Genomic DNA, 23,748 nt, shown 5'->3' with positions numbered 1-23,748 from the left:
AACAAAAGCAAAATAAAATAATAAAGGTGGGACAAGAAAGAACTCATACTAGCTCTCATTGTTCCTACAGCAGAAATATAAATTCTAACTAGAAGCCCTTAAAGAAATAGTCATCGAGTAGAAACTATTGCAAAATTAATAATATAGTACTCCCATAGCTTGTCATTATTTATACTGTCTAAACAGAATGACGTAGCACATAATGGGTTTTCTCCAAAAGGCTCTTTGATGGCAACTCTAGACTGCCCTTGACGTTCTAGGGAAGTGACGTCACACTTTTTATGTCCCAGTGGCGTTTGCATGAACAGTACCCACACTCCCCTCAAGGATTCTGCAGATATCTAAAGTGCTCCTCTTGCCTCCCAATAATTCTTTCCAGGCGTATCATTTCAATTCCCATTCCTAATTACAACTAGATTCTTTTTAATACTTGCTTGCAAGTCTATCAAAAACGTGACAACTTCAACTTCTCCCGGGCCATTTAACCAACTTCTTTGAATAGGCTTGTGGAATGTAGTAAGCCAGCATGACTTTAGTGAATACAAAACAAATATGCTGCAGTAACATGGCAATTTAGATATTGTATGCATTGGGTTTTATTATTTTTTTCTGCTAAACTCTGTTCCAGCCTGAAATCTGAAAAAAAAACCTTTATAGTTTAGTAAAAATAAAAACAATAAAATAATAAAATAATAAGAAAACAGAAAAGAAAAATAATAGTAAACTTCAAATATTTTCCCTATTGGGGTCGGTGCAGGCATCCCTAGGAATGCTGACTGTCAGAAGCAAAACAAACCCGATAGGCCATGGTAGCCAAGATTGTATGGATCACTATTTCCTTTGTATGTGGACAGATATAGGAGCCAGCCAGCCTTCTGTTATCAAACTCCATAGATGGTGGCTCCATCTCAGGAATTGTAAGTGGCAAGAATGGGAAAGAGTCAATGTATGTGAATTAATGCACCTTCTATCTGGCAAATATCATGTAACCCTTTTATTAATTACAATTAAAAAAAGAATGGAAAAGAGGATGGTGGAGATTTCCATTGAGAGATGAGGGGAAGGCCAACCAGGAGGCCACGAGAAAAGAAGGTAAAAACAGACCAGATGCCTCTCTTTTAGGAATATGTTTAATTTTGTTTTGTAACTTAAAAAAAAACATACCTAGCCACGCCTCAAAATCAGGTCTCCATGTATTCAAGCATTAAAACCAAAGTACTTATTTGATAATATACAATTAATACATTTGGATACTGTTTATTGAGGGTTTTTTATTTTTTCCACCAAAAAAACAGGCAAAAAGAAAATGAACGAATCAAAACAAAACAAATAAAGAAAAACACATCCTATGTTTGGGGAAAAAAAATCAGTCATGGATTTCTCTCCCCCCTAAGATTTTATGTTTAGTCTAGAAAACACTAGTATTTTTAATTTTTTTGGTTAACAAAAATTTTACACAACTGATTCTGCATTTTCCAACTATTCTGAGTACTGGGCTTACAGTGCAACCCAAGACAAGCCAACTACGCTAAGTACTGGAGATCTACACCCACTGTACAGTTTGCTTGTAAACAATGCAAGTGCATAACCACTACTCTAATACAGTGCTCAAAAGATTAATGGAAACTTTCATTACATCTTCCCCTCTTAGAACAATACAACGGAAGGTAATGGCTGGATGCATCATCTTTTAAGTCTTGTAAAACTCGGCCTCAAGTCTCTACAGAAAGATGCATGGCAAACAGTGCCAGTGTTCTTACAACTTCTAGAAACAACTGGTTTAAAATAAAGTTTAAAGCTAAAATTTATTGCTCCAGATTTAAATTGCAGAAGCAGACTGTTGTATACAAACTGTGAATCTCCATAAATGCTCAGACATGATTGTCCCCTGGTGTCTAAACACACAAAATACAAGCTGCTATCTGTACAGTTTATATTTGAAAAGGAAGTATAGATATGTACTTTGCAAAGATACATGATTTTACAGCAAGGGTTTACCCAAACTTTTTTTTACAGCCACTTTCAAAATAGACAACAACTTCACTAGTAGAGCTAAATTACATCAAAGAAAGATTCAGTGTATTGAAAGTAAATAGACTAGCCAATTTCCCAAGCTCCCATATGATTTTTATGTGTTCCCCCCCCTTTTCTTTTCCTCTGTTTTTTTCTCTGAAGAAATCCCTATACATAAAATGAAAATAATTTCTGGATTTTTTCTTCAATGCTGGACTAAGCAGTTTCTTAAAACAAGACATTAGATTTCCCTTCATTTCCAAATGCCTTGAAAATAAGATACACTACTGCTTTAAAAGAACCACCGGAATGCTTCGGCACTGGGAACAGGTGTTCTCTATGAAAAAAAACAAAAAAGAGCAAGAAAACAAGTTAAGCTTTCTTTCTATGCCAACACAAAATTAGATTTTTCTCCTTTACACTTCAGCAATATCTTTAGTCAGCAATATACAATGCAATAACTTGTCTATTTTAATATTTTTAAAACAGAGACATTCTTGAGCTTAGGATATGATGAAAATTTGAATATTAAATCTAACACTAACATGTAATGATTAAAATATACTGAACTAAAAAAATACAGGTTATGCAAAACAAATAGTGACCAGAACAAAGCACATAGCACCATCAAACCATGGAGCAAGAAAGGATTACTTTTTCCTAGTTTTACCTTTGTATATTAAACATTATTTTAATGACAAATTTTTATTTACTTTTTTCTGCATCAAAAAGCATATGATCAACTTTCAAGTAGTCTCTAATATTAGTAAGACAAGTGAGTATTATATGTAAAGTGACTAATTAAATTACTCTACCATAAACCACATCAGCAAAAACATAACCAAAACTTTAAACTGAAATTTGAAACATTGTTTTAATGTACAATCTCAAACCATATACATTTATGTGAAATTTAGGGCAAAGTCAAAATTAGGTGAAGTCATTTCTTGATTCTGGAGGATTTTTATTTCTAGTGTGGTAAGGATAAATATCACATCAATATTACCTGTATCACTTATCAATTACTGAAATGCTAAATGTATTTCTATTAATAATCTAATGAGCACTGTTTGGACAAAAATGTCATAATCTGAAGTGAGTTCATATTTTGATTAATAGGTATAAAAGCCAATCACACTAATAGTGAAGGCAGATAAAGAAAAGAAGCGAAGAGTATATTTTCTTATGGTGGCAAATAAGCGACTTATTATTTGAACAAATCAACAAGTCTGTGTAAATTGTAAGGTAATTGTTAAGAATGAATAAGTATAGGGCTGAAGGTATAGTTCTGAGATAGGGTGCTTTCCTAGCATGCACAATTCCCTGCAACACACACACACAAAAGCAAAAAAGTGTATGTGCATTCACACACACACACACACACACACACACACACACACACACACAGAGAAAACCAGGTTTGCTAGTATGGTGCCTGTAATCCTAGTACTTGGAAGACCAAAGCAGAAGGATGGAGTTGCAGACTGCTCTCACAACGAATAACAAATTTGCATCTTGTTAAGAAGAAATTATTAATTTGCTACAATTTGTTGCACACATATTGTGTACCAAATGTTTAACTTGTGAGATATTTTTTCAAACACAGAAGTTCTATTATTCTCAAAAATATAGTGCTGGATTTATTAATATTTTACTGCTATCCTGATGAACTCACCAGCTTTCTCCTTCCCACTATCCATGTATCCAACTCTCAGTGGATGATAAGTGAACTCCTCTATGGCTCTCCAAAATTAGCATTTAAATACCAAACATAAAATGTTCCTGTCTTGATTACACTTACTTAATCACTATTAGAGGAACCCTATGAAGTGAGAGAAAATGTACCCATTCTAATATTCATACTTCATAGGCACACAAACAGTAAATGGAAACCTGAAAGTTCATACCAGCTACTAACTTGCCGGCTGATGCCAACTAAGAATAAATTTTATATAAGTATGCATAGCTACACAAATGTAGTCATTTTTAACGAGATAAATTAGATCCAAATATATCCATGCAATTATAGATCTCTGGTTACAGATTCACATAAGAAAAAAAATAAGCATGTGCATATATTCACGTATATTCGCATTTATGTGTATTTGTGTCACTAAGTGATGCCAAGTCACTCTCTGATGCCAACTGGAAGCCGGAAATAAATATGTACTTATGTAATGTTGTCTCTTGGTAAACATATATGTTTATGCCGATAAACAGAAAAATGTATGGGATACATTTGTTTAATGAGATGAAGTCCTTATGCCTTAGATATGCTTCTAAATTGCTTTTTCAACTCATTTTTCTTCCTGAGCCTCTTCTTATTACTCAGTTTTAATTGTGATATTCTGAAAAAGTAAACTTATAAAAATGTCACCTAGTGTTAAGGGTCATAGTTGTGGATAAGGGGAAGGAAGACATTCACTTGACAATTTTACTCATATTAATCAAAGAAAGCTTCAAAAGACAAAAGTTTCTTTAATTTTATAGCACTCAGGTCTGTGCTCAAGGCTTCATCCTTGCCTAGCAAGGAGGAGTTTCTACCTAAAAAGGCAGAAACTGAACCTCTAGGAGACATACCTCTAGGCTTTTATCTGCTTTGGCTATTTCTCATGCAGTATCTCAGTTTTTATCTAGCCAGCATTGGACAATGATCTTCCTAAATATTTTGGGTTTCAGATATGGATTTCCATACTTGGCTTTTTTTGTTGTTGTCGAGATGAGATCTTACATTTTCCTACAATGACTTCTTACTCTAAGATGATCTCTCATTAAATATCTTCCCAGGGATATTAGCTGTGATTTACTGGGTGATGTGGTATGTGGAAATCAGTGCATATCCCCCCAAATTAGAATATCAGCAATATATTGCAGAAAAAGTGAGAAAATAATCAGTTATGTTTAAAAATCTCTTTTCTTTTTATTAACATCTTTGATATCAGGAAGCCTAAAATTGGTAACTTGGCAAATCACTGAAAATACGTAAGAAAATTTAGGAGAACCAGTGGGGAATTCTTTGGGATAGATTATCCGGAGAAACTTAGAATAAAGCTGCTCTAATAATTTTACTTTAGAGTAAACACAATAGCAAATCTCTTTAGGGTTCTAGAGGGTACATCTGTCCTTTTGTTCAGCCTTCATCAGGCTCATCAGTAATTTACTTTAGAGGCCTCGCCTAACTTCTTAGAAAACACGATGTTTTCCTAGGAGATTGGATTGAACTATATAGGTTTCTGATTATATAAGTTTAGGCACACATCTTTCTGACCATTGTCAGCTACTGAGGTGATTGTTATGAAGATTATATTAACTGGTTTGGGGGCTCAGCATGCCAACATGGTGGATTTAAAAAAAAAAAATCTCTGGATGAGACAGGGAATTCTTGCTAGTACAGGATTGTTATCCTGAATGAGAGGAAAGCCAGATCCCCCTAGAAGAGATAAGGAGAAAAATCCAGATTATCAGCTTCCCTTAAGACAGTCTTACTAATAAATAGGAGCCTGGCTCCCAGTAGCTTGGGAGAAACCTGAAGATCCCTGCCCACTCTACTAGCACTGCTCTGAAGTGTGGTGCTCCTGAGAACTCACCCTACTGAAGTCACATTCATAACGACCTTCAGAAAATAAAAGATGATGAACTGTGCTTCTCCTTTAAAGAATTTTTCTGGTGCTAGTCCTGGGCTTGAATTCAGGGTGTAAGCAGTCTTTGAGCTTCTATTACTCAAGGCTAGCACTATACACGTAAGCCACAGTGCCACTTCCCAACTTTTTTGGTAGTTTTCATGGTCCTTAGATCTCAACCTCCAGAGTAGCTAGGGTTACAAGTGTGAACCACCAGTGCTGGCTCCGTTGAATAACTTTATAAAGCCAGGAAACAGCCTCTAATAAAACAATGGTTTAATCCAAATATGTTTCTTATTTGCCTATACGAAACAAAGAAACTATTATCTCTGGAAGAAATATATTTTAGTTTCATTCTTGTTAGCAATGAGGAAATAATCACACCGCCAATAATAATTAAGAATCCCCCCTCAAATGACACTTTAAGAATTTTAAGAGTGTTCCCCTTTTCTGTATCTGCTAACCAATCAAGCAGTCTTGGGGGCTCTTCAAGTCAACCACACATCTGCAGATTTTTGTTGGAAATGTGTTATCTCTAATAAAAACTCAGCTCACAAAAGTTTCAAATGAAATATCTATACCTCTACATATGAGAATTTCTAGGTTTGCCATTTCTACCTAGAAACAAGTAAAATGTTACAGTATTCGTACCACTGTACTTAAGTCTAATCACTTCTATTGTTAAAGCAGAGGTTTCAAGGAGAAAAATTAATGATAATTCCTAAAGCAAAAGCTTACCTCAAATTGTATGAAATTTTAAATTGGGATGCTTGTGCCATTGGAAATGTCTCTAACCAAGCTTGGTACAGTGGCAAACACCTGTAATCCCAGCTCCTTAAGAAGCAGCAATTGGGAAAATTTCAATTCCACACCAGCCCAGAGAAAAGTTAGAGAGATCTCATCTTGAATTAGGTGGCCCATGCCACCCAACTGATCCCACACTGTAAGAAAAGGGGAAGTGAGAGGATTATGGTCCATGCAGGACTGGAGAAAAAAAGAGATCCCAACAACTAACCAAAGCAAAAAGCACTAGGTAGTGTGGTTCAGGGAGTAAAGCACCTGCATAGTAAGTGTGAGGTCCAGAGTTCAAAATCCAGTGTCATAAAAACAAAACAAGACTAAGTGACAACAACAAGGCCCTTCTGACTGCAAGTGAGACACCTGGCCAGCTCAGGTCACCACATTGGAAACTTATACTGTATGGGGATGACATTCCTCACAACAGAAATTGAAGGCCTTACAGAATCCCTTTAATTCCATATAAATAGGAAGTACGCAATACAAGAAAACATAGCCTACTATTTTCCTTTAGCTAATTAAGTATAGGGTTTTTAATGGATTCTTACCAATTTTTCAAATTGGGAATTTTTGAATGTGGGAGGCAGATGATAAACAATGTAAGATGCTTCCTAGTAAGAAAACTATTTTCCTGATACACATTAGAGCATCTTCATGTACATTAGTACCAAGAAGGGAAGAGAAGGAGAAAAGGAGGAGGAGGAATCAAAGGAAAGAGGAAGTAGAGGAGAAAGGAAGAAAAGAAAGAAGAGAGGCTAAAATATTGTCACGTAAGTAATTGGACCTTTTTTGTTTGTTTTTAGCAAACAGAATCCAGGGTTTCTTACTTGCAAGGCAGTACTTAACCACACAAGCTATGTCTCTGATTCAATTTATTGACAAAACCCTGTTGTTATTTGTGACATCTCCAGCCTAGAAATTGAGTTTCTTCCCTCCCTTCTACACTGCCATGGTGGGGGGGTGCGGCAAGGGGGCATGGGCATCATCTCTGGGACCCTATGATTTTAGAAGGCATGACCAGCTAACTTTAAAATTCATAAACACATAAGTTTTTAATTATATTGGAAAGATAATAGGTTCAACTGGACATAGAGTCAAGAAAACAACTATCAGAAAGTTTCTGTATAGGGCCAGGAGAGTGGCCTATTAGTAGACTGCTTGTCTAGCATTCATGAAGCTCTGGGTTCGATTCCTGTGTACCACATACACAGAAAAAGCCAGAAGTGGTGCTGTGGCTCAAGTGGTAGAGGTATAGCCTTAAGGTAGCCCAAGGACAGCACTTAGGCCCTGAGTTCAAGCCCCAGGACTGGCAAAAAAAAAAAAAAAAAGAATGTGTGTATGGGGAAAAAGAAAGTTGATAGGAAGTAAAATGACAAGACTAACAGCATGATTCATGATGTTCTAGAAGTAAACCTTCCCCACCCCCGCCCCCTACTCCCCAAATTACCCATTTGTGATCCTATTGATTAAACAATCACTTACTATATGCCAAGTCCCATGATGAATAATAGGCACGATGATATTTCCATTACATTTTCTAAAAGTATATAAAATCACATAATCTCAACAAGTGATCATATTTCTTGTGATAGCATGTATTTGGACACCCACAAAAAAACTCTAATGGTAAGTAAAAAAAGAAACTATTTCAGTCATCTACAACTGAAAACATGTTTTTCAAGGATATTATATCATATTTTTGTTCTTCAGAGAGCATGAAGTTAAAGTAAAATTGTTATTTAAAAAGCAAAAACTTCATTAATAAAACTAAACTATTTTAAGAGAAATTGAAATATGATACATATATACATATATATGTATATCTTCATGTTTATATTTTAATTGTGTGTATATGTAACTAAATATATTTGGTTATAGACTGAATATATATTCATGTATGAATACGTGTATGCATATATCCATATATGTATATATGTGTAGTGTGTGTGTGTGTGTGTGTGTGTGTGTGTATAGATGTTCAGTAATGAAACTTCTCTTTGAAATCTCCCTAGTAATTGCTGTTGAATGTTACCAACTACTTCTAGGTGGAGTTCTTGGTAAACAAGACAGAGTTGTCCAACAATTTTGAATGTTTTAGTAAATCATGGTCATAATCTAACTTGCATCAAGTATGTTGCTCTATTATTCAAAAGTAAGAAAAAGTTAATGCAGAAATGTGAGAAAAGGAAAGGTCTTTTAAAAACTATTAAAGAGGTGATATTTTACCTATCAAAGCACAGATTTGGACTCTCTTAATTTTAAATTTTTCTTCCTCCTCCTCCTCCTCCTCCCCCCTTCCTTCTCCTTCTCCTCTTCTTCCTCTTCTTCTTCTTCTTTCTTCATTCTTCTTCTTCTTCATCATCATCTCAGGGCCTAGGCATTATCCATGAGCTTTCTTTTTCTTCAGTGTGTGTGTGTGGTGTGTGTTTGTGTGTGTGTGTGTGTGTGTGTGTGTGTGTGTGTGTGTGTGTGTGTTTTGGTTTTATTTTTCCTCAAGGCTAATGCTGTACAACTTTACCACTTGAGCCACAGTTCCCCTACTGGCTTCTTTTTTCGGCAGGGGGTTTATTTATTGGAGATGAGTTTCAGTTTCCTGCTCTGGCTGGCTTTGAACCACAATCCTCAGCTCTCAGCCTGCAGAGTGGCTAGGAAAACAGTCATGAGCCACTGGTACCTGGTTCATGGGATGTTTCTTTTTTTTTTTTTAACTAATCCTTGGCCTTGAACTCAGGGCCTGAGCACTATCCTTAAGCTTTCTCAAGGCTAGCGCTGTCCCACTGAGGCACAGTACCACTTCCGGCTTTTTCTGTGTATGTGCAAGGAATCTCACCCAGGGCTTCATGCATGCTAGGCAAGCACTGTACCGCTAGGCCACACTCCAGCTCCATAGCTCCTAATTTTTATTAAAAAATATAATACAAAGTTACATCTAATATTCACTAGCAATTCAACTTCTGATGCTTCTTTTTATCACGGACCTGAGAATAGAAAAATATTTATTTTTCATATTATCTAAAAGAGAAAATAACAAAACTCACAGAAAATTTTGCTCCTAGTCTAAGTAGCTCAAAAAAGCATATTGGTTTCACATATTGAACTTCATTTTCCTCAGAATGTTTTCTGAAAAACATACAGCTTCTGAGCAGGCCCAGCTTAAGAAACAACTGCAGGGTTGGTATCATGAAGTACTAAAAGGAATTTAGCAAACAATAATTCCAAATATTTCAACAAGTTGGAAGTTATCTTTAAAACAATGAATTCAGGTAAAGCTATACTTCTAAGAACATGTGGCTTTTGGAAACATTTTCTGGGTTTTGTTTCCTTTTTTGTTGTTCCTGCCTTCTTTTTGCCTCCTTCCATTTCTTTCTCTTAACTACTACACAAAACACTCCAGTTCTCATTCATCCTGACTTTGAGATATTGGTCCTTTTCCTCAATCATTTTAAAAATAAGTGTGGTACACACATATGCCAATCCTGTGGCTTAACCTCACGGATTAGACACTGTCCCTAGACTTTTATGATCAAGGCTAGCATTCTACCACTTTGAGCCACAGCTTTACTTCCAGTTTTCGGGTGGTTCACTGGAGATAAGAGTCTCATAGAGGGGCCGGGAATTTGGCCTAGTGGTTAAAGTGCTTGCCTAGCATGCATGAAGACCCAGGTTCGATTCCTCGGTACCACATACATAGATAAAAGCCAGAAGTGGTGCTGAGGCTCAAGTGGTAGAGCTCTAGCCTTGAGAAAGTCCAAGGACAGTGCTCAGGCCCTGAGCTCAAGCCCAGGACTGGCAAAAAAAAAAAAAAAAAAAAAAAAAAAAGAGTCTCATAGACTTTCCAGCTCAGGCTTGCTTTGAACCATGATCCTTATATCTCAGCCTGCTGAATAGCTAGGATTACAGGCATGAGTCACTGGTGCCCAACTAATAACCTTTAATTTTTTTTTGGCCAGTCCTGGGGCTTGAACTTAGGGTCTGAGTGCTGTCCTTGGGTTTTCTTAAGGCTCCCACTTGAGCCACAGCACCACTTCCAGCTTTTCTATGTATGTGGTACTGAGGAATCAAACCCAGGTCTTCATGCATGCTAGGCAAGCACTCAACCAAACTCCCTGCCTCTAATTTTTTTACAGAATAAAATCTAAAGCCAATTTTAACAAGATTTGTAGAGGTCTCTGAAATCTTTCAAAATACATTTTGTGAATATAAACTGACCAATGACAGCCCATCACGTTCTAAAATACATTTTTAAGTATATAGATTTTAACTTAATCTCATGATATTCTCATGGACTATCTTTTTCTGTGAATATTGTTTGAGTATAGTCACAATTAACCAATTAGAAAAGCCAATAACTATAGCCTTTTTCAGGCACAGTGTTTATAATATGTAGTGTTGGCTACTATTCTTCTCATTGACATTCCTCTAGAATCTTTTTGATATGTTCAGTTATATATTATTCCAGAAATTATCCTTATACCCTTAAAAATGGTTCAAATGTTTTCAGTTAATTTATAAATGGTGGATGGCCCCCATCTCCCAAATCACTATCATTAATTTTAAGGATTATTTTTTTCATTTTAGCCTTCCTGTGTTTCTAACTGCAGCCTTAGGAATTATCCATTTTTGTTTTGTGCTGGTTCTTTGGCTTGAATGCAGAGCTTTGTGGCATAAGGATGGTGAACTATCACTTGAGCCATTGTTTCACTTCTGTTGTTTTGCTAGTTGGTGAGAGATAAGAATCTCATGGACTTCTCTGCTCAGGCTGGCTTTAAACTGCCATGTTCAGATCTCAAGTCTCTTGAGTAGCTAGGATTACAGGTCTGAGCCACCAGTACCTGGCTGAGAACTAAAGAGAACTTTTAGTATAAAATAACCTAGTTATTTTTCCTGATACTTATTTTTTTCATGATGTTAAACAAAAAGGAATCAATGTCCAGTAGTCCAGTTGACTTAAACCCAGATCCATAGTATCTTTTCACAAATCTTAAGGCCTTAAGATTTCTCAGTTAAATTGTACTGAAGATTGTCTTCAAATATGACAATTCTGTGTGTTAACCTGTTCCTTTCTGACTTCTCTTTAGTCTGAAGCAAACCTTAGCCTCCCTTGTTTCTTTTTCTCTTTTTTTCCTTCCATCCCTCCCTCCTTTCCTATATTTGCCTCTTCTAATATCACCATTTGTCTTAGTCAAGTGAAACAGAACTTGAACTGGGAATTGAAAATATGAATAAGGGGGTTAAGTACCTTAGTCAGATGAAGGATTAAGAACTACACTGGGAGAATTGCAATGATATTGAAAGTTTGGTTAATAATAAATTAGAAAAGTTGAATGTTTGTGCACCACTAATGTGCTGTCGTAAAAACAGAGCTCACCTCCCATCATACAAAAACATACATGAATGGAGTCACATGATACATATCCCAGCTACTTAGCTTCATAAAGTACTTAACTCTGTACATTGCAGCCTAACTGAGAAGATAAAATTTCTTTTGCTTTACATGAAGTTAAAAAAAAAAGACTACAGCCTGCTAAAGTTGGGTAAAGGATTCTATATTTTCCATCTTCTATCCCTCATCTTTATCTTTCTTATTCTTAGTACGATTAAAACCATCAACATGTCAGCACCAGTAGCTCATGTTTGGAATCCTAGCAACTGAGAAGGCTGAGATATGAGGATCATTGTTTGAAGCCAGCCCAGGAAGGAAAGGCTGTAAGAATTTTATCTCCCCTTAACTACTAAAAAGCCAGAAGTGAAGCTATGGTTAAAGGGTAAGAAGCAGCCTTGTGCAAGAAAGCTCAGCAAGAATGTCTATGCCCTGAGTTCAAGCCCTAGTACGTACGTACACACACACACACACGAAGCACACACACATCGATGTATCTCATCAAACCTATAAGAAATAACACTTTCCAAACAAATTTTCTCCTCAGCACAATTATATTTCTACCATTAATTCATTATCACAGATATTCAACCACTTACACATAGTTAACTTTAAATGGTTTTCCTTTTCAAAAAAATTAGTTCATCCCTTTTTTCCCTCTGTAACATTTTGGGGCCAAAAAAAAAAAAGTCTACTACAGGATTTGCTAGGCTTGCTTAATTTCACAGAAATATCCATCGCTCTTCCTGATCTACAAGCACACATCTCTTTCTGTCTGAATCTTGACTTGATCTCTAGCTTTTTGATGTTTCTATCAATCATCTAAGTGTGGTTTGGTGCTTGAGCCAGAAATGCATGTTCAGCAGTTTTTCCCATTACTTAACACTTTCCCTACTTTCTCAAAAATGCTCTACAAAATATGAAGATCAATGTATATGAAACAAAAATGGGATCCCATTTTCTCCCCATCTTGGAAGCATTCACTTTCATTTATACTTTGGTGTTATTCTAGCAAGTGTGTCATAGAAATTTGTAAAAAAATAATAGCCTCAGTTGCAATATTCCTTATCTCTAATGCATTTGTCACTCCAGTCCACTTAACCCTGTGCTCTGACTCTGGAATGATATACTGAATTTATTTGTATTTGGGTATTTGAAATTTGATAGGGAAGGGTGGAAAACCAAGACGGGGGTGGGGGTTGATGGTGGAAGGGTAATGGGTACCAAGACATGTGAAAGGGTATCAATATATGTGAATTAATGCACCTTCTATCTGGCAAATATCATGTAACCCTTTTATTGATTACAATAAAAAATATAAAAAAACAAATATAATGAGTCAACTCACAAAAAAATAAATAAATAAAATGATTGTTTCTCTTTTTGTACTTTCCATTCTCTGAAAAATTCCTGATGGAAAGCTAACATTCATATCCCATATTGATCAAGTCCCTGCTAGTTATTACATTCAGCATCCTGACTAGAATATTTCCTGTTCTTTTGATGTTAATCTTTTATTAATTAGTATCATTTTTCTCACACTTTCACTCCTTAACTTTTTATTTCATAAATTCTCTTCTTATTTTTTAATAAAAAGGATGGGCACTGATGACTCATGCCTTTAATTCTAGCTACTCAGGAGGCTGAAATCTGAGGATGTTCAAAAGCAGCCTTAGTAGAAAAATATCCAAGACTCTAATGACCAATTCAGTAGAAAGAAGCTGGAAGTGAAGTTGTTGCTCAAGTGGCAGAGTATCAACCTTGAGTGAAACAGTGAAGTGAAAATGCATGGCTTTGAGTTTAAGCCCTGGTACCAGCAAAGAAATTCTTTAAAAAGAAAGAGAAAGAAATCGCTGTAGTCACTCCATTTCCTATCACAAACATCAGAGTTACCTGTTTTATTTCCTACCAATACTAATGTATTGGAAAATTTCTAATTTTTAAATAATTATTAAACATGCTAGCTAAAAAGTAACTGTTTAATATTAGCATATAACAGTAACATCTAAAAAATGGTTCTTGAATGCACTGTCACATTTAAAAATTATGCCTTACAGTAGATAGATAAATGAAAATATTGGATAACATAAAACTGCATGTGTATGTGGTGTGTGACACACCACACACACACACACACACACACACACACACCTAGAAAAGAAATCAAATGACTGGTGGTGTGGTGGGAAGGAAAGAAGAACGGAATATTAAGTGAAGGAAATGGCTTGCAGCAGTGACTAGCAAGGAAAACTGCACAGCCTCCTCTGGCATTTTCAATGCAGGTGGGAGAACAAGGAAACTTAAGTTTATTTGGTTTGTGTCTGCATGTGAGCTTAAGCTGGATTTTGCCAAACTGGATATGAAGAACACACATATCACAAAATAATCTACCTGGCCTCTAATATGTGAAAACTATGAGAAATTTGTTGGTATGTGAATATGGTATGTGAGGGTTTTTTGTTTTCTTTAAAACAAACTAAAATTATATAGCATCTTTTAGTTTATAATGAACATCCAACTACATGTATAATTATAAAGTTGTAGGTGCATTCATATTATTACCACTATCATTTTTTTTCCAGTCATGGAGGCTTGAACTCAGGACCTGGTTGCTGTCCCTGACCTCTTTTGTTCAACTCTAGTGCTATACAGCTGAGCCACAGCTACACTTCCTGTTTTCTGCTGGTTAAGGAGATTTTACTGCCCAGGTTAGCTATGACTGCAGTTTTCAGATCTCAGCCTCCTGAGGTTCTAGGATTCATCAGGAGCCACCAGCATCCAGCTATTACTCCAACTATATTGAATGGGGAAACAATATTCAGAGAAACCTCTTACCTGTGGAGCCTTGTGGTCTAAATATAATGTTTAACAACATAAAAATGAGAGGGGGGAGAGGGAGAGAGGAAGGGAGGGGAGAGGAGGGGAAGGAAGAGGAGAGGTGGGGAGGGGAGAGGGAAAGGTATAGGAAAGGACGGGAAGGAGGGAAAGGATAAAAAGAAAGGAAAAAGAGAGGAGAGGCAGGGAAGGAGATGAGGAGGAGGCAAAAGGAAGGAAGGAAGGAAGGAAGGGAGGGAGGGAGGGAGGGAGGGAGGGAGGGAGGGAGGGAGGGAGGGAGGGAGGGAGCTAAGCCCAGAATCTTTTATTTCCTATATAATTTTACAGCAGCCAAAACAATATACCTTAAATAAGAGCTGGGGGGCGGGGAGAGAAAGATAATGTCTTTGCCCTTAACTACTACTTAGTAAGAAAAGTAATGTGAAATAATTGTGCTAACTAATAAGAAAAAGAAAAACCCTGCAAAGGTGTTCTTATATCTATCTATAGATCCTGATGCTCTTAAAATAAGAGTCAGCCCTGAAGATTCAGAGAGGAAAAAATATTTCTCATAATGATTTAGAATAGAAGTTAACAAGCCTGCTGGGATCCTTTTAGTCCCTGCAGTGCTAAGTCTTCAACATTATTAAATGGCTGTCGCATCTGAAGTATGGTGTGACATTACTCAATGAACAACAGAAAACATATGATGCTGAATGAAGGCAGGTTTTTCCCATTTCCCTGCAGAATAATTCAATTTTGATACAGGTATTTGCATATGATGGTACAAGATGGGACTCAAGGATAAAATCACCCAGGTAGCCCATCCAGAAATTTGGAAACACCCAAAGATATCAGCACAATGATAGATAAAGAAGTATAAGAAAAAGCAGGAACACTGAAACAGAAGGCAAAGAACAATATTTTTATGTACAATATCTCAAATATTTGCAGACTGCAAAAAATTTCTTGAAAATCATATTTTAAAGGAATAGTAGTGTGTTCGGTTTCACTAACATCACCTTACAGTCTAGCCAATGACTTAAAAAATAATGAAAAATTAAAGACTACATTCATGAATATTTGGTCTACTTATGAGTTTATAAAATAGAAATAATGATAAGAAAAAAACCAAGTAGTCCCTTCTCCAATTTACACATTTATATGGACAATTAAAATAAATCTTGAATTCACTTACTCTGTCTAAAGTAATAATTTTAACATGATATGGCTATATGACAAATATATGAATTTATCTTTGGCATTTTGTATACTGTAAGTAAAAATAAATTGTAACAACCTGAAGCATATTCTGTTATATAAAAATTATTGAATAGTATGACATTTTGTTCATCTTTTCCAAGACAATCCATGTATTTAGACAATCTAACCAATTCAAGTTGACTGCGAATTTCTAGGAGCACCAACTACTTTAAAATAAATGACTAAAACCACTTTAACCTGAATCCTGGGAAATATTCAACTAGTTGAGTGTTTAACTTTGTATGCAAGAAGACTTTCCCAACCATTCTTCCAGGACTACAATACTATGTTTCTACTTCCTACCCTTAGTAGACAATGGTTTAGATTTATAAAGGAAGAATGGATGGGAAACTCCTTCTTTCTGTGCCTACTAGTCTTACAGATTATCTCATTACATGGTTCTATACTGATCTGTAAGTCTGACTTTTCATAGTCACCCCTTCACTTAGAAAAATAGATGGCGCTTGTCCAGAAACAAGGACATACTAAATCCACTAGCACAATGATGTTCATTGCAGCACTATTTACCATAGCAAAGATATGGAACCAACCCAGATGCCCCTCAGTTGATGAGTGGATCAACACGATGTGGTATTTATACCCAATGGAATTCTATGCTGCAGTCAGAAAGAACAACATCGCCCCATTTGTAAGGAAATGGAAAGACAGAAAAAATCATATTAAGTGAAGTAAGCCAGACTCAAAGAAACATAGGCTCAATGGTTTCCCTCATTTGTCATAATCAGTAGAAACCTTGGGCTTTCCTAGCAGAGATTTACAATAGAACAAAACCTAGATACATAAGGCCATATAAAACGATGCTAAATGAAAGGACCTCCAGGATACAGAAACAAAAGCCATGTAATGATTGTTGTCCTTAATGTACCATGTTACCTCTCATCTCTTTTGCTGTCCCTTGGTTATCTCATATTGTTACAGCATTTTACCTTGTTGTCTGATACATTGTATATGTGCTTATTTGGTTATTTGAAATAGGATAGGGAAGGGGGGAAATAAGATGAGGGGTTGGGGTGGGGGGAGGGAAATGGGGACCAAGACATGAGAAAGGGCATCAATGTTTGTGAAGTAATGCACCTTCTATCTGGTGAATATAATGCAACTCTTCTATTCATTACAATAAAATATATAAAAAAGAAAAATAGATGGCAACATACAGCAGTACTTCAATATCCAATTTACTAAAATGTTAGAAATCAAGGAACTCTTATTACCTCAAAATTAAATACATATTCCCTCCTGAATTAAATACTTGCATCTGATTGTATCACAATCTAAAGTTTAATGTTATATAGCTTGCTTTTTTCAATGGTTCTCTGATTGGTTGCTTGGGTTTTGTTAGATGATGGTTGAATTTCAAGTAAATATTCATATAGTTTAGTCTCCAGATTATGATGGCTTTGTTTTACTATTCCCCACTCTCCTCTGTATGATCACTTAGATTGTACTTGGTGGAAAGGGGTTTCATTTGGAACTGCCTTAAAAATATTTACTTTTGGGGCTGGGAATTTGGCCTAGTGGTTAAAGTGCTTGCCTGGCATGCACGAAGACCCGGGTTCGATTCCTCGGTACCACATATATAGAAAAAAGCTGGAAGTGGTGCTAAGGCTCAAGTGGTAGAGCTCTAGCCTTGAGAAAGTCCAAGGACAGTGCTCAGGCCCTGTGCTCAAGCCCAGGACTGGCAAAAAAAAAAAATATTTACTTTTGAGCAGGGCAGTTGTGGCTCATGCCTGTAATCCTTGTTACTCAGGAGGCTGAGATGTAAGGATCAAGGTTCAAAGTCAGCCCAGGCAGAAAAGTGGATGACATTCTTATCTGCAATAAACTATTCAGAAAATGCCAGAAGTGGTGCTGTGGCCCAAGTGGTACAATGGCTAGTCTTCAGCACAGATAAGCTCAGAGACAGTGCCCAGGCCCTGAGTTCAAGCCCCAGAACTGACAAAAAAAAACCCCTACTTTTTTAAAACCAATTTTATTATTTTTAAATAGACAGATAAAGATGGATATATTCACCAAAGTACAATAATGCATAATCTTTAGTTCCTTTGGGTTAAACCTATTGATGGGAATTCAATGGACATTCAATACTTTGACCAAAATCACTGATCTGTGGCTTTGGTAAGGACTCAGTTTTCCTGAGCTCTTTATTTTTTTTCCTATCAGTTATAAAGACACTATCATTTTGTCTAATTTGTATTGAAAAGTTATCTTTCCCTTTATGTGTTTGCATTTTTATATTAAAACAAGAACTCGTATTTCTTAGTAACATCTTTTTAATCCTAAAAATGATATCCGAAAAGACAGTTTTTAAATTGCCAAAACCTGATAAACAGATGACTATTTCAAATTAAGGTATAAAATATTTATATTTTATTCATATTTTTTGAAGTCATTATACTTCAAAAACCTTACAACAGGTTCAAATATTCACCCATTTTTTCCAACTGTACAAATTCTGAATTTGATTGATACATCTATTTTCTGTGTGGTCTATAGCTGAATATCCTCAGTGGGTAGGTGCCATCATTTTACACAAATTAAAAAGAGTGCTTTGACCAGAATTTCAGAACTGTCTGTGTGGATCAGGGCTCTCATAAATTAGCAGCTACATAAATTATCTCTCTCCTCTCTTAAAATACTCTTTGCAATCAAGTCATCAAGTTTTTCTAAATAACACCTGGGTGGTTTTTACCAAAGCCTCAAGAAGATCAACCTAGCTTATAGAAGAATTACTATTGTCCTGTTCTTCAGCACACAATTTTTAAAGGGAGGAAATAAAATGAGTTCGGGGGAGGGATGGAGAAGGGAGTGAGGTGGCAACCTTTTCCCCTGATTTTCCTGTTTCTCAAATTCTTCCTTCTGCAGTTGTAGCAGTGAAGAGAGCAGGTGTGGGGGCAGGGAAATCTCCCAGCCTCCTGAGGCATCCCCTCCTAGTCATTCCATAAATCAACTAATGGAGGAAAATCCAGATCTGTGTGGTCTTTAATGCTGTCCCACTGAGATCAATCCTGTTACCTGAACAATGTTCAGGCACTGAGAACCTGGGGTTACCCAGGGGATAATTTTTATCCGTTGAGTCCTATCCAATTGGAATTTTGTAAAAAGTCATCAGAAACCTGACTGCTGTGGATATACAAATTTAAGGTTTGTCTTTGCTTGTAGCTTAGTAGTATAAGCACTGTCTATACAATCATGTTGGTTAACGTTATCTAGTAGCCCAGTATTCACCACTGGTATTTAAGTTATTCATATGAATTTTTTCACATCCCTGTTAAAAAGCAAAAATTAGTGGCTATTTGTTACTACAGAGACTATTAAGTCAATGGAGAAATATGTAAATATATAGTCCTGAAATCTAGAAAAACTAAATGATTTATGTGCAGGATCCTAAGTATTATTGAGGGGCAATCTAATATCAAGGTGTGAAAATTTTTCTGTGGCATTAATTACTGCTCTTAAAATTAAGTGAAACAGGAAAATATTACTCTAAGAGGAAGGCTAAGCCAGGCACCAGTGTCTTGTGCCTACAAGTAACCCTTGCTACTCAGGAGGCTGAGATCTAAGGACCTGGGGATCAAAGCCAGCTGAGACAGGAAAGTCCATAAGACTCATCTCCAATTAACAACAACAACAAAAAGTGATAGAGAGCTAGCCCTGAGCAAAACAACTCAGTGACAGTACCCAGGCCCTGAGTTAAAGCCCTAGGGCTTTAACAAAAAAAACAAGACAGAGGAAGAGGAAGAAGAAGAGGAAGAGGACAAGGAAAAAGATAATGGAGGAAGGAAAAAAAAGGAAGAGAAAAGAGAGAGGGAGGGAGGGAAGAAGGGAGGAAGGAGGCAGGCAAGCAGGCAGGCAAGAGTTGGGATTTAAAAGAAAGGTAAGCAAACTCAACACATCCATGTGAGTCTTTATAGAAAAATTTGATAATGCCTCCAGTCTCTGAGATGAGAGTCTTAGCAAAAGAAACAAGCAAGGGTATCATGATGCTGGAAGTGATAACTAGAAATAAAATTTAGGAAGGTGAGGTGCTAATAGGTATCGACATTCTTGCTATAAGGATTTGCTACAAAGTTTCCAATTGCAATCTATAGATTAGCAGCCATATTGACCTCCCAAGTGACATCCTCACTTAGCAGCAAATTCAGTGTCTGAAACACTGGATAGATGAATAGATGAAAAGAAAGCCAGGTCAGTAGTGGGACTTTTTTCTGACCCCCCAAACGATCATTCCAGCTCTCCTTCAGTTGCATACGCCCCTGTCAATCTGATGGGTGTCTGCTCACTTGCAACTATATATACATGTGGATGTACTTTGATTTGCTGCTTGCAATTCCTTTTTCATGACCTGCATAGATATAGACATTTTTTTACAAAGCCTTTTTCTTTCTGTGGCCAAATATTGTTCCACTGATAATATCTAAACAATCACCTCCATTCTGATAGGAGAGAGAGACTTTGGGGAAGAGAACATCTTGAGACTTGCCTAATTGGCTATCTACATCCCATCTTTGGAAGATCAGCAGAACTTTTATGTATGAGAATTTGCAAAAGCAAAGAAAAGGAATTCTATGATATTTTGTTATCTTCTAAAATGCCTAGGAAATTTAAACATCATAACAAGCTTGGGGGAAAACTATTAAAAGAGCCCCCCCCCAAAAAAAGTATATGAAGCTGACTTAAAACTGATACATGAACACAGGAAAAAAACAAAACCAAAACTTCTACTAGTTACTTTCTAAGTCAGAACCTTTCAGGGGTCCTTGTCCATTAAATGCTTGAACTTGGGGTGCTTATAGTGCCATTTACAGATGAGACCTAACAGTAACATAAAATCTATAGTTCTACACACTACATTTCAAAAGAAAAGATTAAAAAGCATGCACTTCTTATTGAGTGTTCATGAGAAATTTCAGTAGAGGTAAATCTAATTTTCCATGGCTTTCCAAGCCTAGAGAAGTCATACTATCTTAATCACTAAAAGAGAACTCAAAAGTTAATTTGAACTACTTAAGAAGATACAAGAACTATTGACTTTGCTTAAACAGAGGTGCCAAAGGAAATACAATAAATCACCCTGCAGAAAGTTAAACTTTTAACAAAGACACACTTTCTCATATAAAGAAGATTAAGTGCAATATTTTAATGAAACTGATTGTAGTCAATAATACTACCCACACACTTCTGATTTCTGGAGTTCAAAAGTGCTATCTGCCTCGATTTATGCTACTATAATATTGATAATTTTTATAATGCGATACTGTTGGGAGGGGGTTGTGTGCAGACAAAAATGTTTAACCCTGTCTTCATTCTTTCAAGGGTCTTTTCCCAGTTACTCATACTGGGAAGTAACTCGGAAACTTCATTAAAAAAAAAAATCTCCAAGCAGTGTCCTAACGTGGACAAGAATGTACAAACATTTGTTTTATGATAACTTATTGCAGCCATACTCGCTCTACAATCCATACTATATAATGTACCCAAATACTAAATCCATCACCTAGAGCCTCATGTACGCATGAGTATTGTGTACATTTTATCAGAGCTAACTATGGTTTACCTTTCCATGATTTTTAAAAATATACCATTAAACCATTTACTTATCATTTTCTATTTTCCTGTACTGTATTGATCCAGAAACTCTATAAAAATTTCACCAAACACAGCAATGTCTATATGTAACATAACTAACAGGCTAATTTAATAATCATTTCAGTGAGCATCTGTATCGTGTCTTTTAAGGACATAAATAGAAATAAATTGGCTGTGATCATTATTAGCTCTTTAACCAAAACCATCCTTGATACCTAGAGCAATTTTGTAACCACTAAACGGTTAGTTTGTCTAACTCATAATCCACGGGAAAGTACTGTACTACTCACTTCTGAAACTATGTAATGTCTAAATCCTCAGCACTTGCCCTTAAAATAGCTAATTGCATCCTTTTATGTGAAGTCACAACTTCTTAAAATTTGGAGGTGGTCATCATAAGCCTGCTAGATGATTTCTACCTTCTCAAAAACTACTAGACAGGGTTGGGGCGGGGGAATGAAATAAAACCAGAAACCTGGTCAGGCTGAAGAGACGAACTATCCTAGCTAGGGGTAGAAAACGGGTTATTTCAGTGTGTGTGTGTGTACACATTTGTGTGTGTGTATGTCGTATGTATATGTGCACTTATGTACGCACACACAGATACACACATCCTGTGTCTTCATTTTAGTAATCCTGTGCCACTGGTTAAGTCTAAGCTAGAAGCATCTACCTGGGATATGACAGATCCAGTTCTTTGGACTTGGGTATGGATTTCTTTTTTCTTTTTTCCTTTTTAATGAGGAGGAGGGAGCATTTGAAATGGGGGAGACCACCATTGAATGTCAGACTTGTGATTATCCAGAGCAATCGCAGAGCCTCAAAAAAAAAATGAAAAAAAGAGAGGGGGGGGTTCCCCTCTAGTCTAGCAGCAGGGCGGCGCCACACCCGGGGGTGGGTGGGGGGGTGGGCTGTGGGGTGGGAGGGTGCCGGGGTCCAGCAGCCCACGGCCAATCCACCCACGGGCCCACCGCCCCCCCCCCCCCCCCCCCCGCCTCCTACCCCACCTCCGGAGGGAGCCGGGTTACAACCTGAAGGCGGCCTCGGAGAAGGGGTACTGCACGTTGAAGCCCGACAAGCAGCCCTGCGGGGGGGGAGAGGAGAAAGGCGTGAGCAGGGCGGGGGGGAGGCTGGGGAACAAGAAATCATCGCCTCTGACCTCTAGCGAAGCGCCCGGTTTTTTCTTGAGCTCTTCACATTTCCTAAATTTGCAGATCTGGTGTCCGGTTTTGCGGTTGCGGCAACTGCTGCAGACGCCACAGTTGATGAGCCTCTTGCAAGGCACGCACACCCCGCAGCGTTTCCGCTTCTTCTTGGCGGGGTTGGCCCCGCCCGCGCCCCCGGAGGCCGCGGAGGCGGAGGCGGCGGACGCGGAGGAGTGGTTCTGCGGGCAGTCCGCCAGGTTGGCAATCTGGAAGGCGCTGTCCGTGACGGCCGCCGAGGCGGCGGCGGGGGAGTGCAGGGCGGTCATGACGATGACCCCCGGAGGTAACGAGATGCCCCCCAGCGCCGGGATGGCGGAGAAGGTGCCCACGCGCTCGGGGAGGTTCATGATCTCCGCTTCCGCCGCGCCGCACTTGAGCTTGTTCATGCATTCCCCCGCCAGAGGTCTGCAGTGCTCGGGGGACAAGGTGGAGAGGAAATTCGTGTTGGCCATTTGCAACGACGACGACGGCGGCGGCGGGGGCGGAGGCGGAGGGGGCGGGGGCGGCGGCGGCGGCGGGGGCGGCGGCTGCTCCGGGGGGCAGCCGGCTTTGGCCAGCCGCTGGGACGAGTCGGTGCGGTGGGGCACGCCGGTCCTGCCGCCCGCGCCGCCGCCCGCGCCGCCCCCCCGCGCCCCCGCCGGCGGGGAGGAGGGCGGCGGCGGAGGCGGAGGCGGCGGCGGCGGCGGCGGAGGAGGAGGAGGACGACGACTTCCTCCCGCCCCCGCCGCTGCCCCAGAGCATGGCGGTGGCGGCGGCCGCCGTGGCCGCGTTGTCGCAGTTCCAGGGGGCCATGCCGATGCGCGCGGCGGCCGCGGCGGCGGCGGCGCTGCCCGGGAAGATCGGCGTGGTGATGCGCGCGATCTTGGCGGCCTGCGGGAAGGCGCCCCCGTTGGTCTTGTAGAACGAGGTGGCGAACGAGCGGTAGCGCTCCATCTCCGAGTTGTAATCCACAAGGCTGTTCAGGGCGCCCTCGGGCAGGTGGCTCTCCTTAGCCAGACCCGGGGTCTCCGGGCTGGGCCCCGGCTCCACGCAGACATTGCTGTTCATG

At 38.4% G+C, this 23,748-nt stretch overlaps 1 protein-coding gene across 1 annotated transcript; it reads right to left on the bottom strand.

Moving 5' to 3' along the window:
- Positions 1-677: 677 nt before the first annotated feature.
- Cxxc4 (CXXC finger protein 4) lies at positions 678-23,747 on the bottom strand. The gene is given in 4 exon segments (XM_090356731.1): positions 678-2,350; positions 22,655-23,163; positions 23,230-23,324; positions 23,326-23,747. Coding segments are annotated over 4 exon segments (1,071 nt in total). The 3' UTR covers positions 678-2,305.
- Between the last annotated feature and the right edge of the window lies 1 nt (position 23,748).

Source organism: Megascapheus bottae, chromosome 23 (genome assembly GCF_031878675.1).
Source record: "Megascapheus bottae isolate mThoBot1 chromosome 23, mThoBot2.hap1, whole genome shotgun sequence".
In the NCBI taxonomy this organism is placed as follows: Eukaryota; Metazoa; Chordata; class Mammalia; order Rodentia; family Geomyidae; genus Megascapheus; species Megascapheus bottae.
This window is presented reverse-complemented; position numbering and strand designations above follow the sequence as displayed.